This window comes from Melozone crissalis, unplaced genomic scaffold (assembly GCF_028551555.1).
Source record: "Melozone crissalis strain CALT ecotype California unplaced genomic scaffold, PUWL_Pcris_2 ptg000005l_1, whole genome shotgun sequence".
Taxonomy (NCBI): Eukaryota; Metazoa; Chordata; class Aves; order Passeriformes; family Passerellidae; genus Melozone; species Melozone crissalis.
In genome coordinates this window covers 39770616-39784109 of record NW_026535783.1, presented here as the reverse complement: position 1 = coordinate 39784109, position 13494 = coordinate 39770616, and the positions used below count along the sequence as shown (strand labels likewise).

The 13494-nt window shown below is 38.5% G+C and overlaps 1 protein-coding gene across 2 annotated transcripts in view; it reads right to left on the bottom strand.

Annotated features, from left to right (window-relative positions):
* Nucleotides 1-13494, bottom strand: part of PIP5K1B (phosphatidylinositol-4-phosphate 5-kinase type 1 beta) — a 98099-nt gene that overhangs the window by 44283 nt on the left and 40322 nt on the right. For both annotated transcript variants that reach the window (XM_054287736.1, XM_054287727.1), the window contains exon 6: nt 4276-4406. In XM_054287736.1, the coding sequence (XP_054143711.1) occupies nt 4276-4406 (131 nt within the window). The remainder of the gene's footprint in view (nt 1-4275; nt 4407-13494) is intronic.

Below are 13494 nucleotides of genomic sequence, written 5' to 3'. Positions count from 1 at the left end.
ACTGTTCTCAACATGCAGGGTCTAGACCCTGCAATAAAAGCTTATTAGCAAGGGGATTGCATAAGATTGACTAACAACTTGCTGCAAAAACGGTCAAACTCAACAGCTTTGCTTAGAAGCAGCCTGCATCTAAAAACACAAATGCAGGCCAAAACATACTGTCTGGCTTGAAACGTTCGCATTTCTAATATGGGTTAGCCAAAATTAGCTGATATAATGTAGCAGCTTCTGTTTGGCTTCTCAGTCACCACAGAAAATGCACCTCCTTCTGTGTCTACTGAAGAGCTTTATAAACTGCCTACACTGCCAACTCAAAAGCAGCTCCACAGCCCCATGGCCCAGCGACCAGTTTGAGGCACCATGGCCTACCAGAGCTAGGCTCGCAGGTGAGCAACGAGCCATTCTAACCAAGGCCATCTCACTTGGAGCCAGCACCACTGCCAAGGCAAAGGGCTGACAAAATATTGCTGAAGCCACATTGCACAAACAACTAACTGGAAGCAAACTGTGCTACCAGGAACTGCTTCCAGCCAAGGAGGATGGGCACAAATATGCTCGACACAGCTAGTCACAGGACCAAGCAGAGAGAGCACATGCCGGATGAACAACCTTCCCACCAAAACCCTCCAGCTGCTGTTGCGGCACTACCAACCCCAGGTAAGCACAAGCACCTCTGTTGCTAGATTTCCAAAGCAGAGTTGAAAAGCCAGAACAGAGGTAACTCGGAGTGGTTTCTCTTGTGGTTTCACTCTGTTAAGTGGGTAGTAGGGTGGAGACTTCAGGCACTGTCTCTTCAGAATCAAGTAGGTCAGTGCAGGGTGCATTTTGTTTCTCCATCCAAGGAGTAAATTTGCATAGTACTATTTTAACGCTATCTGGATGGTTGTTCTCAATGAACACCATTATAGCAGCTTCCAGTAGTACTTTGTTTTCCAAAAACAACAAGTTATACAAATTCCTGGGGAGCTTGAAGAGAATGGGATGAAAGGCTCTCCACCACTACGATGTGCAAATGAAGGCAAGTACCTTTACAATTCAAATCCACAGTAGTGAACAGACACAGTAGAAGTACAGACACCTGTACTTCACTCAAAGTCACTTCCAGAAATAAACACGTAAATCAACTGGGCTAAACTCTGACTAATTTAACACATTTACAGAGTAACTCTGGACCAGGAATAGCCTGCAATCCAGGGAGTTACTTCTGATTTACATCAGTAGCTCCCAAAATACGCAGAGCAGTTATGTTCAGATCTGACCTAACTACTTTTTTCCCTGACATTTTTCTCCCTTCTTAATGAATCCTGAATGCTTCAGTATGACTACTGAAGCAGAGATACAGGTTGGATGCTATTTCAGGGTCTTGACAGGTGTGCAGAAACTATCCTTTTCAACTTATTAAATTCATAAACAAGTGTTAACTATTTTCCCCCAACTATAAAAGGGCAGTTATAAAACTCTTCTGCTCACTGGTGCATAGGCTGCATTGCATTTCTACTAGCTTAAGTCTGTCTTACCACTGTTACCTTAACAGTGCCCCTGTTGCTGTCAAAGAAGCAGGTGTGCCTATGACTGAAAAACAGCCCTCTCACCTCACTGCCAGACACAGGTAAGGCAGAGAAAACATGGGAGGAAGGTGGAGCAGGACACCGTGCAAAGGGTCAGGTTGCTGTGAAATTGCCAAAATGAAGGGGAAGTTCAGCTGACAGCTGTTTGAAGTTGCAGATGCATTAATTGTACCCAAAGCAACTGGAAAAATACTGCTACTTGCAGTGGTGTTTCAGCACCACTCTTGCTGCACTGTAAGGTTCTCCTTCTGCTGCAAACTTCTGCAAAAAGTTTACTCAATATCAGCAAGCTCCAGGGGACTTCCAGGTAGAGGTCAACCCATTCACCTGCTGGTGTAACTAATTTCCACTAATTGCTTTCAATCCAGACCAATCCAAATGGGACCAAAAAAAAGGTCATTACAGTAATTACTTTTAACAATGCTGCCATCACAAGTAGGTACCCCCCCTTGGAAAAAGCAAAGAGCATTTGAAGTGCACCTTGGGAGTGCAGTTCCAGCTGTAAAGAATGTGCCGCCTTTGCTTTTTGCTTCAAACCTGGGTAATGAAGTTACCTATTGACACAACTCCGGAGCAATCCACATAATGCCATCATGAAACAACATTCCAACACTCTGAACCAGCAAGAAACAATACTGTATTAATTTTGTGCAATCCTAATGTATAACAATTCATGCACAGTAATACACTTCTGGCTGAACATAATTTAGATAAATAAAAGTGGATATTACACTAAGACATAAGCAAGGATTTGAAATTGGACATTTCTGTGCATCAGCATAAGAAATCGAGTCATTTGAAGAGATTGCTATAGATAGCCAACTTTTAATTCCATAGACAATGTTGTCAACAAGTGCTCTTTATGGAGAAGTTCTTTGTTGCAGTTAAGATGGCTCACTATGCTGTATACTACTTACTACCTAGCAATGTGAAAAAAACAACAAACAAACCCAAAACAAAAACTACACTGCTTTGGCCATTACTTTTATTTGTCTAATTGTCCTCAAAATATTTTTTTTATAAGAACTGTCCAGAAAGGCACTACTAAAGCTTTTCTATTCAATTTTACATTAGTGCAATCAGTCTCTTCCTTCTGCCTTTTGGGGTTTTTTTCAAGCCAGAAGAGATGTCTCCCTACTCTTCCTTATTACCAATGCAAAACAAGTAAATCTCATTTCTGTGTGTACAGGCATGTGAATCTCACAGGAAAGAAGGCACATGCAATGCTATAGACTACAAACCATTTTATTTTACTTGTTCCTTTAAAATTATGTTTAAAAAGAAAGAGAATAAATTTTCTCTCTCAAACCATGCTATGTAATAAAACAGTTTTAGCATGTAGGTTGCATTTAGTTTTCATGAACAGATCTTATATAGCAAACATACCATGGAAGCCTCTATCACTGTCATAGGCAGAAGTTTTTCACACTAATAAAAGCTTTGTCACATGATATGCAAATTTCTTACCTGTAAGTTGGATTTTTTAAAAAAAAATTTGTGATTATAGTGTATGAAAACACATTCATATAGTTCTCTATATCTTCCTAATCTACAAAAAAAATATTAGTAACCTGTGCACAAACCCTATCATTAACACCGAAACAAGGATATGAATACCCTCAATTACTAGGAACTAATCCAAAAGCTTCATTTCACATAACAATTTCTTTTCCTTAAGGATATCTCACTTCAACAAAAATCAAGGAAATTTACATGAGGAAATACCAAAATTTAAAGTGACTGCAATTATTTTGTACATTGTTAATTCAACTTTGTTTAGCGACACCAGTAAATACTAAGGATTATAAATTATTTGAAACATCTTATGAATTAGCATTCAAACTGCACATAAACACAACTGTGAAAAACTGATAGAAATCAAGCCTGAATCCAGGAAAGATTACACAGATAGCATGTTCTTACTTAAATGACTGTATTTAGCACTTCTGAAAACCCAGAAAACATCCAACAGAGTAAGTCATCCTGGTTTTGAAATATATTTCTCCTAAACTTTTTTCATCACTTGCTAGCATATCTAACTTGGAAAGGCACTGTACTTCACCTTCTGAGCACCAAAAAAATCGGTATGACCTTGATTTCCCTATCAGCATAACTGTACTGCTACTATTTCTATACCATCAGCTTGGCAGTGATAAAAACTGAGGTGGCAAAGCAGTAGAGGTGCACAACCTGTAATCAGCATATCTTGTAGGAGTTGAGTGTTGCCACAGACTAGAGTCCTGGATAGAATTTTATAGTGTAAATATAAGGCAACGTTGTAGTATAAATTTTTATATTATGCTTTATATGGCAGGACTTGAATTTTCATAAATTTTAACAATCCCTCAACAAAATATCAAGTATTACCATCAAGAAACTAATATGCAACTAATCAAATGTGAATGTCAGATCCACAAACCACTTCCAATTCAAATTGACAACTCCTTTAATTGAAAGTGTCAAAATTACTTTCCCTTGCTATAAATGCTAAGTCTCAAATCTTCAGATGAAGTATGACCTTTCCAACTCTCTCTCTACCTTCCTTTCCAATGACAACATGAAGACCAGACAGTTTTCACGGTTCATACATTATACTTACTCTAACACAATTTTGTTAGAACTAGAAAACAAAACTGGTTCAAAATACTTAATTAAGAGTTTAATTATGAAATTTTATTGAGGAAAAATCCAGTGCGCTTGTTCTTACCTTGGTAGAAAGACACTTTCCACTACATAGAAGTCTTGCATAAGAACATCTCTGTCTGGTTTTGATGTAAGATTTCCTACTGTGTATCCTATTCCTAACTGGATAGCACCTTTAATAGCGGAGGATGCAGTCTGCAGAAAAAGTAAGAATTCAAGCATGAGTTTGCTAAAAGCAGATTTCTGTTCTTTATTGATAATATGATAGCTAAACATTTTGATCATTTTCATAATAACGACACCCTGTCATCTTCACATCCTAGACCTCAGTGATTTTTATTTAAATTTTAAAAGAAAATATTTTAAAGAATCACTATATATAAAGAGAAACTTTTCAAATTACCCAAATAATTTAGATGTGGAGTTCTAACGCAGCATGGAATCACAGAACAGCAGGTTGGAAGGGACCTCAAAAGGTTCAACCATTATCCCATTATGTTCAACCTTTCTTGACAAAAGCATGATCTAGACAAGACAGCCAAGCACCCAGTCAAGCCAAATCTAAAAAATGGGAATCCACCAATCCTGGGGAGTTTATTCCACTCCACTGGGAGTTTATTTCACTGTTTTCACTGTGAAATATTTCCACTTGCGTTCAAGTAGAATATCCCCAGGAGTAACTTTACCCATTATGCCTCATATTTTCCATGTAAAAATAGGGCCTCTATCTTCTTTGTAACCACCCTTCAGATACTGTAACATGATGATAAGTTTCCCCTCAACCATCATTTCTCAAGGTTGAACAAACCCAACCCTCTCAGCGTCTCCGAATGTGTCAGGCTTCTCAGCCCTCTGATCATCTCTGTGGCCCTCCTCTCCACCCTCCCAGCCTGTCCGTATCTTTTTTGTACAGCAGAAACCAAAACAGACAACAGTATTCCAGGTGTGGCCTGACAAACACTGACAAGAATGGGATAATCTCTGCTGCTGATGCCCCTGTTGATGCGGCCCAAGACCTCACTGGGCTCCTTTGCTCCAGCAGCAACTCCTCACTCTTATTGAGCTTTTTGCTCACTGGGACTCCCTGGTCCCTTCCCACAGAATTGCTCCTCAGCCTTGAGCTCCCAGCCTGTGCTGTCCTCCTGGATTTGTTTTCCCAGGTGAAAGACCTTTCACCTGTCCTTGCTAAACTTCAAAAGGTTCTTCTTTGCCCACTCTCCAGCCTAAACCTTCCAGGTTTTCCTGCAGCATGGCTCTCCCTTGCAAAGCGCTCACTTGATCCCTGAGTGATTTTAAGTGCTCTGGATGACCACATATGAAGACACGAAACAGCATTGGGCCCAACACCAATCCCTGGGGGACCTCACTTGTGCCAGTTCCCAGCTGGAAAAGGAGCCATTTACCTCTACTCTGGGTGCTGCCTGTGGGTCAGTTCCCCACCCACTGCATGGGCAGCTTGTCCAGACTGTTACACAACAGCTGCACAGGAAGTTGTCCAGCAGACTTGTTACACAACTTCACCAGAAAGCTGTGGGAGACCTTGGAGAAAGCCTTGGAGAAACACAGGCAGACAACGTCCACTGCTTTCCCCCATCAACCAAGCAGGTTACTTTGCCCTGGAAGGCAATCAGGCTTGTCAAGCACAGTTTGGCCTTGGTGAACCCGTGCTGGCATTTCCCAATCAGCTCGTTCATCTGACTTGTGATGGCTCCTAGGAGGATTCTTTCCATAACACTTTCCTTTGCCTTAGTATTAACCTTCAGAATGCAGAGCCAGACCCCAAACTCCACAGTATTGTGATCACTGTAGCCAAAGCCATCACTAAGTGAGATATTACAAAGCTGGTTTCCTTGGTTAGTCAGCAGCTAGTCCAGCCATGCCTCATTCCTGGTTAGCACATCTAACACTTGTATGAGGAAGCAGTCCTGTATGAACTTGATGGATGTTGTGACCTGTTGCATTGCTCTACCAAGAATGTCTGGATAGTTGAAGTCACCGAAAAGATCCATGATCTGTTATCCAAAAGTTGCTAAGTGACCCTGTTTAAATGCTTCTTTGCCCTTTTCATCTTGGTCTGGAGGTCAGTAGCAGATGCCTAGTCTAAGATCCCCCTTGGAGATGCCCCTTCTGATCTTGACCCAGAGGCTTTTGATAAGGCTTCCACAGTCACTGTAATTGACCTCTATATGTTCATGATTCACTTTTAACCCAGAGCACAACTCCTCCTCCTCTACTTTCCCGCCTGTCTTGACAAAGCCTATAACCATCCTTTGTGATCCTCTAAAAATAGTTGCAATCTTACAGGATATTCAAATTGCTTCAGGACTGTGAAGCATGAATTATATTCTGGAAAAAAACAGTCACAAATTCCAGATGATTGTACATGCATGCCGAGGCGTCACAATGCAAGCTTATGGTTTAAATGCTGATTCTAGATGCAAATAAATATATTTATTACCTTATGCCTAAAATTCAGTGCAAGAGATCCATTGACTGTGGGGAGTCCAGAGGAAAATGAAATGGGGAAAGCAAAATCTCTCTGTAAAAATCTACCCCTATAAAGTGCAATGACTAAATTCAATGGCCTGAGCTTGCAGAACACAGAGGGCTTCAAAACAACAGTGAAGGCTTCAAATCACAATGAAATTGTGATACTATGTATTTGTAAATTGAGACCATATCTGAAACTTTCCCATGCTGAATAGACAGTCATGCTTCATGAATTTGAAAAAAAAGCAGAAGTGAATTAAAATCAGAAACTAGTTAATAAATGAATTTTTAATGAAACATGGAAGGAGTGAATAAAGAAAACCATTGGGCAGGGAAAGAATGCTATGAGGAAGGGAGTATCTTCCCTTGCACGATCACCAGTGTGAAGACAACATGTTTGGTCCCTGTTTTTAGGTTTTACCTTCTACCTACTAAACAAGCAAGAGACTAGCAGAAAACACCAGAAGTTTCATGATCAGAACCACTTCAGCCCTTGAATGGAACCATTTCAAGAGTAAAAAATGCATAAGAAGTGGTTCAAGTACACAAAGCTAATCTTGTTCTAGTTCTTGGAACATCATATACTGGAGTGGCTGCTTATTTTTTAAAAAGACAGAGATGTGTAGCTCTTAAATAATTCAGACTGCACACCAAACAGAACTTGCATAACAGTTTAGAACCAGAGATTTGGTGGGAACAAACAACAGTCCATTCTGAAAGTGCGACTTTGACTAGTAAAAAGATTTGGCTTTGTGGCATAAGAAGAGTCACATTTTTCTTTTGTTGAAAAGCTTCTATTCATGAGTGATTAATGCCCAACAAAAGCTGTAATTATGTAACTTTGATCAAACCAATACACATACAAATAGTTTCTGCTTTGTTGCTGGATGCCCATCTTGCTCACTGCCAGAGCAAGCAACTATGTTTGAAAGAAGAGCAGATAGTACAGTACAACAGAGGACATGCCATTCCAAATAAACCCTGACAAAACCCACCAAACTTCAAAAAAACCCAAGACAAATAAACTGGCAATATGACTTCCAAAAGAAACCTCTGGATCATTATCAGTTTCTTGAGGTCAGGATTGAAGGCACTTGAGATAGTAGTTCATGTTTGGACTCAGGTGTTTATTATTTCTTATCAGTGAAACAGTCTCACAACCACGAGTTCGGCAGCCTTTCATTAGCAAGGCACAAAATGGCTAACAATCTCTTGTTACAAGGTCTTTTAAGACTAAACTATCCAATTAAGAGAGGACACCTAGTTTATTTTCCCTTTTAACTCAGTAACTCATCTCTCAAAGCCCACAATGTGGACTTTTCTGTCCAATTATAAAACATCACCCAAACCCATGAAAAAGAAAGTAATTAGAAGGTAAAGAAGAACAACTTGCCTCCACCCTAAAACCTCCATCTTGCTTCGTATTAATTTCTATGTTCTCAAACCCCAAACTCTAAGTTTTCCACCCTGTGATATTACACAACTCTAACCAATGACACACCTGTAATCCCAGTGCTAACCAGGATTTAGACATTGTTTTTCCTACAAATAATCACTTTCAGGTAGCCTTCTAAAACTTAAATTTGTTATTTAAATAAAATAAAGGTGTTACTCAGACATTCATAATGCATATAAAGGCAGTTCATAACCAGGTAACAAAAAAACCCCCAAAAAACAAAAAACCCAACCAAAAACAACAACAACAAAAATTCAACTAACTGAAACTATCTAACAACTGTACAGTTAGGGGCAAGGCTACTGAAAGGATTGAAAAATCAATTTTTGAAGTCTTCTCCACAGCCTCATGTCAATTGCCATGTTTTCTTGTGAGTCTGTGCCTTTAAGCACAGAAAGTTTAAAATTCTCAGCATCCAGGGTTCCAGCTGATCATCTTTCAAGCTCATAAAAATATTTGTAGAGTTTTTTTTTTCAAATTTAAAAGACCCACAGACTTGTAGTCTCCAGAAAGCAGAATGTAAGACCTTCTAATACAATGACACAGACCTTTCCTACAAGGTTACCTTCTTGTTAATATCCACTCATATTCAAGAACGTCATTAGTAATCACCCATCATTTCTGCAGCAACCACAGAAGCTGGTTTAGCAGAAAAGTAATGTTATGAAATCATTCAGAATGCTTTAACAACGGCTTTGAAACAAATTGAGAGCTGCTACAGTATGCTGAAGGCAACTGCTGGTCCAAAGTCCACTTTTTGTCAATCACCACTATGACCAAAGGCTGGTAACTCAGTATGCCCTTAGCAACTGACAAGTATTTGTTTCCACAGTCCATAAAACAAAAACAGAACAAGCCTTGGAATTAATCTTTTAAGACAGCACTTGTCTTAATTTTTTATATTACTAATATTATTATCATCATTAGATCCAAGGAAAATATATAGAAGTTCCTTCTTCAGCCTTAAAGGAAATGTTCTTGAAGCATCCATTTTATTACTACAAAAATGTATTTATAGGAAACTGCAAATGCAACTGGAAAAACGGAAGTCTCTTGTGATTTTTTCCTTACTTGAGCACCTCTTTTAAAAGGCATTAAGGCAGCAAAATCTAGTTTCAAACCTAGGCCCCTTATTTATTTCAATTTTTCTTGAATACTCTCCTGCTGCAAAGCAAACAATAAAATTCAGCCTTCTGCACCATGAGGTTTTTTTCAGTCTTTTAGAGACTGAAATAAATTTTTCTTGCTATTAGTCTCATGCAGAGGTTCAGAAAATGGCCCTGAGATTATTTATTAACTGTAACTGTAAAGCTGACAGTGCACAGGGACAGTACAGCGAGTCCCAGATAATTTAACCTGTTATCAACCTTCTGAAGATCAAGAAATATTAAGGGATGACAATAACCAGCAGGATAAAAATGTTGATGAATTTTAGGTTATGAAAGTGATTGAATTTGCAGTAAATGCTGTACACTATGACAGCTGTCTTTGTTACATAAAGGGGCCCAAAGTAAAATTTCTCCTATTCTCTTTCTGCTGTTTAGGATATTACTGTCTACTGCACAGGTGCTTTGATGCTTTTATCCCTGCATAAAAAACTAAAACTGATCTCATTATAATGAAACATACCTTTGCCTATTTTTGTCAAATGTAACCATATACTTTTTCTGTATTTGTTATATGGGGGCCTGCTAAAGGGGCCTGGAGATACAAAAAATTATATGGAGACTCATAAAGCATAACAGCAGCATATAATATAGAATACAGGTATATGGAATATTTGCATCACTGATAAATATTCTAGCACTCAATGCACTGTTCTCTTAAATTACTTTCTCTGCAGATCAGTCTTCCATTTGCTCCATGTTACTGTAAACTGAAATCCTTTTTCAGAGTAGCAAAATAAATGAGAAATTAAATCCTTGCAAATCAGATCTTAAGTTCACACATGATCCCACAAATAAACTAACCAGGATTTAGACATTGTTTTTCCTAAAAATAATCACTTTCCGGTAGCCTTCTAAAACTTAAATTTGTTATTTAAATAAAATAAAGGTGTTACTCAGACATTCATAATGCATATAAAGGCAGTTCATAACCAGGTAACAAAAAAACCCCCAAAAAACAAAAAACCCAACCAAAAACAACAACAACAAAAATTCAACTAACTGAAACTATCTAACAACTGTACAGTTAGGGGCAAGGCTACTGAAAGGATTGAAAAATTTGTCCTTTATAGTAACTGAAAAAAAAATTTTGAGGATGGCAAAAATATGGATACTCTAATTTCAGAATCTATACTATAAATTGGCCAATAATTGTTTTGATTAGAGCGTGAAGGTTATAAATTACTGGTAATTAATGGCATAAATCATTTAACAAACCATGAGCAGATTGGAGCTGAGCAGGAGGGCACAGGCTTAATCTAATTTAATAGAAGTTCCTTTCTAATGTCATTCAGTTATTTTTCTGTTCATCTTTAAAGTCTCAATTGCTCTTTGCCAAATCTATATGCATTTCCTATATGTTCGTGAAATGTAGCTCTAACATTCTGGGCTTCTTCAAATGTAGATCCTAGGTAAACCCTTTAAGACATCATGAATGTGAACTTTGTCCTTGTTTTCTTGTGTTCTCCCCTTTTATAACATTTTATTGCAGCTGAAGTTCGACCTATGAACTTTCTATAGCAAAGATGGTGATTTTTCCAGAAGACAGCTGGTTTATTGCAGGGGCCATAAAGTGATGCAGAGAAATTAACTCTGCCTTGGAAATTCTTCCTCATTCTCACCATGAAAGGCAAAACGATGATTGCTTTATTTTACTTTCTTTACTACTGTCATTCATACAGGTTTTTAAATCTGCCAAATGAAATGGCACCTAGCTACCACAGCTCTTCATAAGAGATGGGGAGAAAGAGACATCTGAACAGAAGTCTTCACTGGTTGACACTGCTTTGCAACCATGCATCCTACAAAGTAGTTGTCACTGGTTCATTTCTCTCTGCTACTGTATGTGGAGAAATCCGCTTTCATCTTCCTCACTATCCCACCCTTCTCCTCTGTTGGAGAATGAATTGGACTGGGGTGGAACAGCTACCTGCCTTCAGGCAAAAGTCTCAGTGAAATAAATAAATTCTTTAAAAAAGGAAGAAAAATATTCATAGGTCTCACTTGATCAAAAGTGTTGAATCTACATGGCTTATGCCAGATCTGAATTTTCTACTACAAGTAAGCATTTGCTCTTCAGTTTTACTAATTAACAAAAGTACTAGGAATCCACCCATGTTATCACTTCCCTGCAAACACAGTTTATCTTTTCCAGACTTCTGAGAAGATAGAACCTGCCATAAATTCTATAAACTCTTAAGCCAAACCATCTGAGGAGAATGCCTGTGAAAAACAATACATTTTCCTCAAGCAATATTTAAAAATAGCTCTCTTAGAATATTAGGAAATTTCAAGTAGATTCAAGACGTACATGTGGTTATTGCCTAGTCCATTGCTCCTGCACTTGATCTGTCTTGTCTTTGAGTGCCTGCTGTGCTTACAGTCTCACTGAAACAACACTTCTTGACACTGTTTCCATTGAAACTTCTGGATGGAGGTGGCTACCCCATCTCAGCATGCTTTCTGCAGCTGATCCATAATAAATCACAAATAGCGACATGAAAATAGTGTTACCAGAAAATCCCATTAAAATAACTAATCTTAACTGTTTCTCCACAACTTGTGACTATGGGTCAATACTGCCATAGTATCCCCCCCAGTCTTACTTCAGTTCACACTTCTTCTCTCTAGCAAATGTTTGTCCACCTTCTGCAGGTCACACATCATGAAGGCGGACTCCTGCGCATCGTGTGTGCGTCTGTTCACACAATCAGAATCAGTTCAACTGCAATCAGAATGATTTCCTTTTTCAAGCTGAATCTGCTCTCCCTTTGTTTTCCAAAATTGGATTCAGGTGACTCCATGGCTTTCAATTAATTTTTCCTCCATGTCAAAACATTTATGCTTAAGCTTCAGTAGTAGCCATGGACCCAACTACTCTGGTTGTTCTATTTTGAGGAAGAGAATTTGAGACCTCTGAGCTTGGAAGTAGCCATAGCTCCAGGCAAAGTTGCAGTCATTTTAGTGTCTTTATAGGTGCATAAAATCTGCCACAAAGTTGCTTTACTGAGGTCCCAGTAAAGCAACTTTCAGTGATGAAATTGCAGTGTCTACAAAAAGAAGTACCCTACCTGCAAGTATTAGGTGCAGAGCATAAGTCAATGCTAAAAGAGATGGAAAAAATGCTGCTTGCACATGTTTACAAGTGAGCTAGCTATTGCTAACAATAGGTAGCTGGCTTCCTTTTTCCAGGCAAATTTCCTTTGCTCCTGGGAAAGTGACTCACGATATACAGTTTTGAACAGGTTACATAAAGTGCTTGTAATACACTAAACAGAAGAGCTGCAAGATATGTAATGGCAAGAAACAAATTCTAATTATATACTTGTGTGGCAGCCTTCAGACTAAACAGAGATTGTGGCAATCCAGTAACAGATTTTCACAAGTGCACATTTACATTTATTTTCTGGTGTGATTTTCTTCTACACTTCTAATGTGCTTTGGCAGACCTCTCTGAGCCTCATTCTTGCCACCATCCTATTATTAAGCATTAGGATACTACTGAAATCTGATTTGACAGGCAACAGATTCAGGGCTTGTGTGATTGATGGCATTGCAATGCAGAAACTGCATGTGTGTCAGCAAATTCTCACAAGAAAGTCTGCAAAATAGAGAGGAAATGAAAAAAGCAGCAACTGCATACTCCAGATGTCTGTGACTGAATACAAATATCCAAGAGAAACTATAGTCTGGTGACCTGATTTTTGCAAGCATGCAATGGAACAAATAACCAGTCTCTCTTATATCCTTTACCTTGTTTCTCTGAGAAAAACCTCACAACAAAAAAAGCCCACAAACCCAAACAAACAAAAAACTCAAACCAAAACCCCAAACCAAAAGCAAAAGAAACAAAGTTAACCAACAAAAAACCCTCCACCCTGAAAGAACTGTCTGCGCAATTTACAATTTCTTTGATCTCAAAGTTATTTTAATTCTCTACCTTAAAAGCTTCATGGAACATGTATCTGTGAAGTGTCTCTTTCATTAACTAAGCTCTTTGATCTGGGTGACTGAAACACTTTATTATTCATATTCACACTGTAGACTTAACAACTTCTCAAAATTCACAAATAGACAGAAAATCCATGAGTAGTTTCAGATTATGATGTTTGTAAAAAATGCATGCAGCTGAACAGCTTAGCAGCCCCACCTTAAAAATCACAATTTAAAA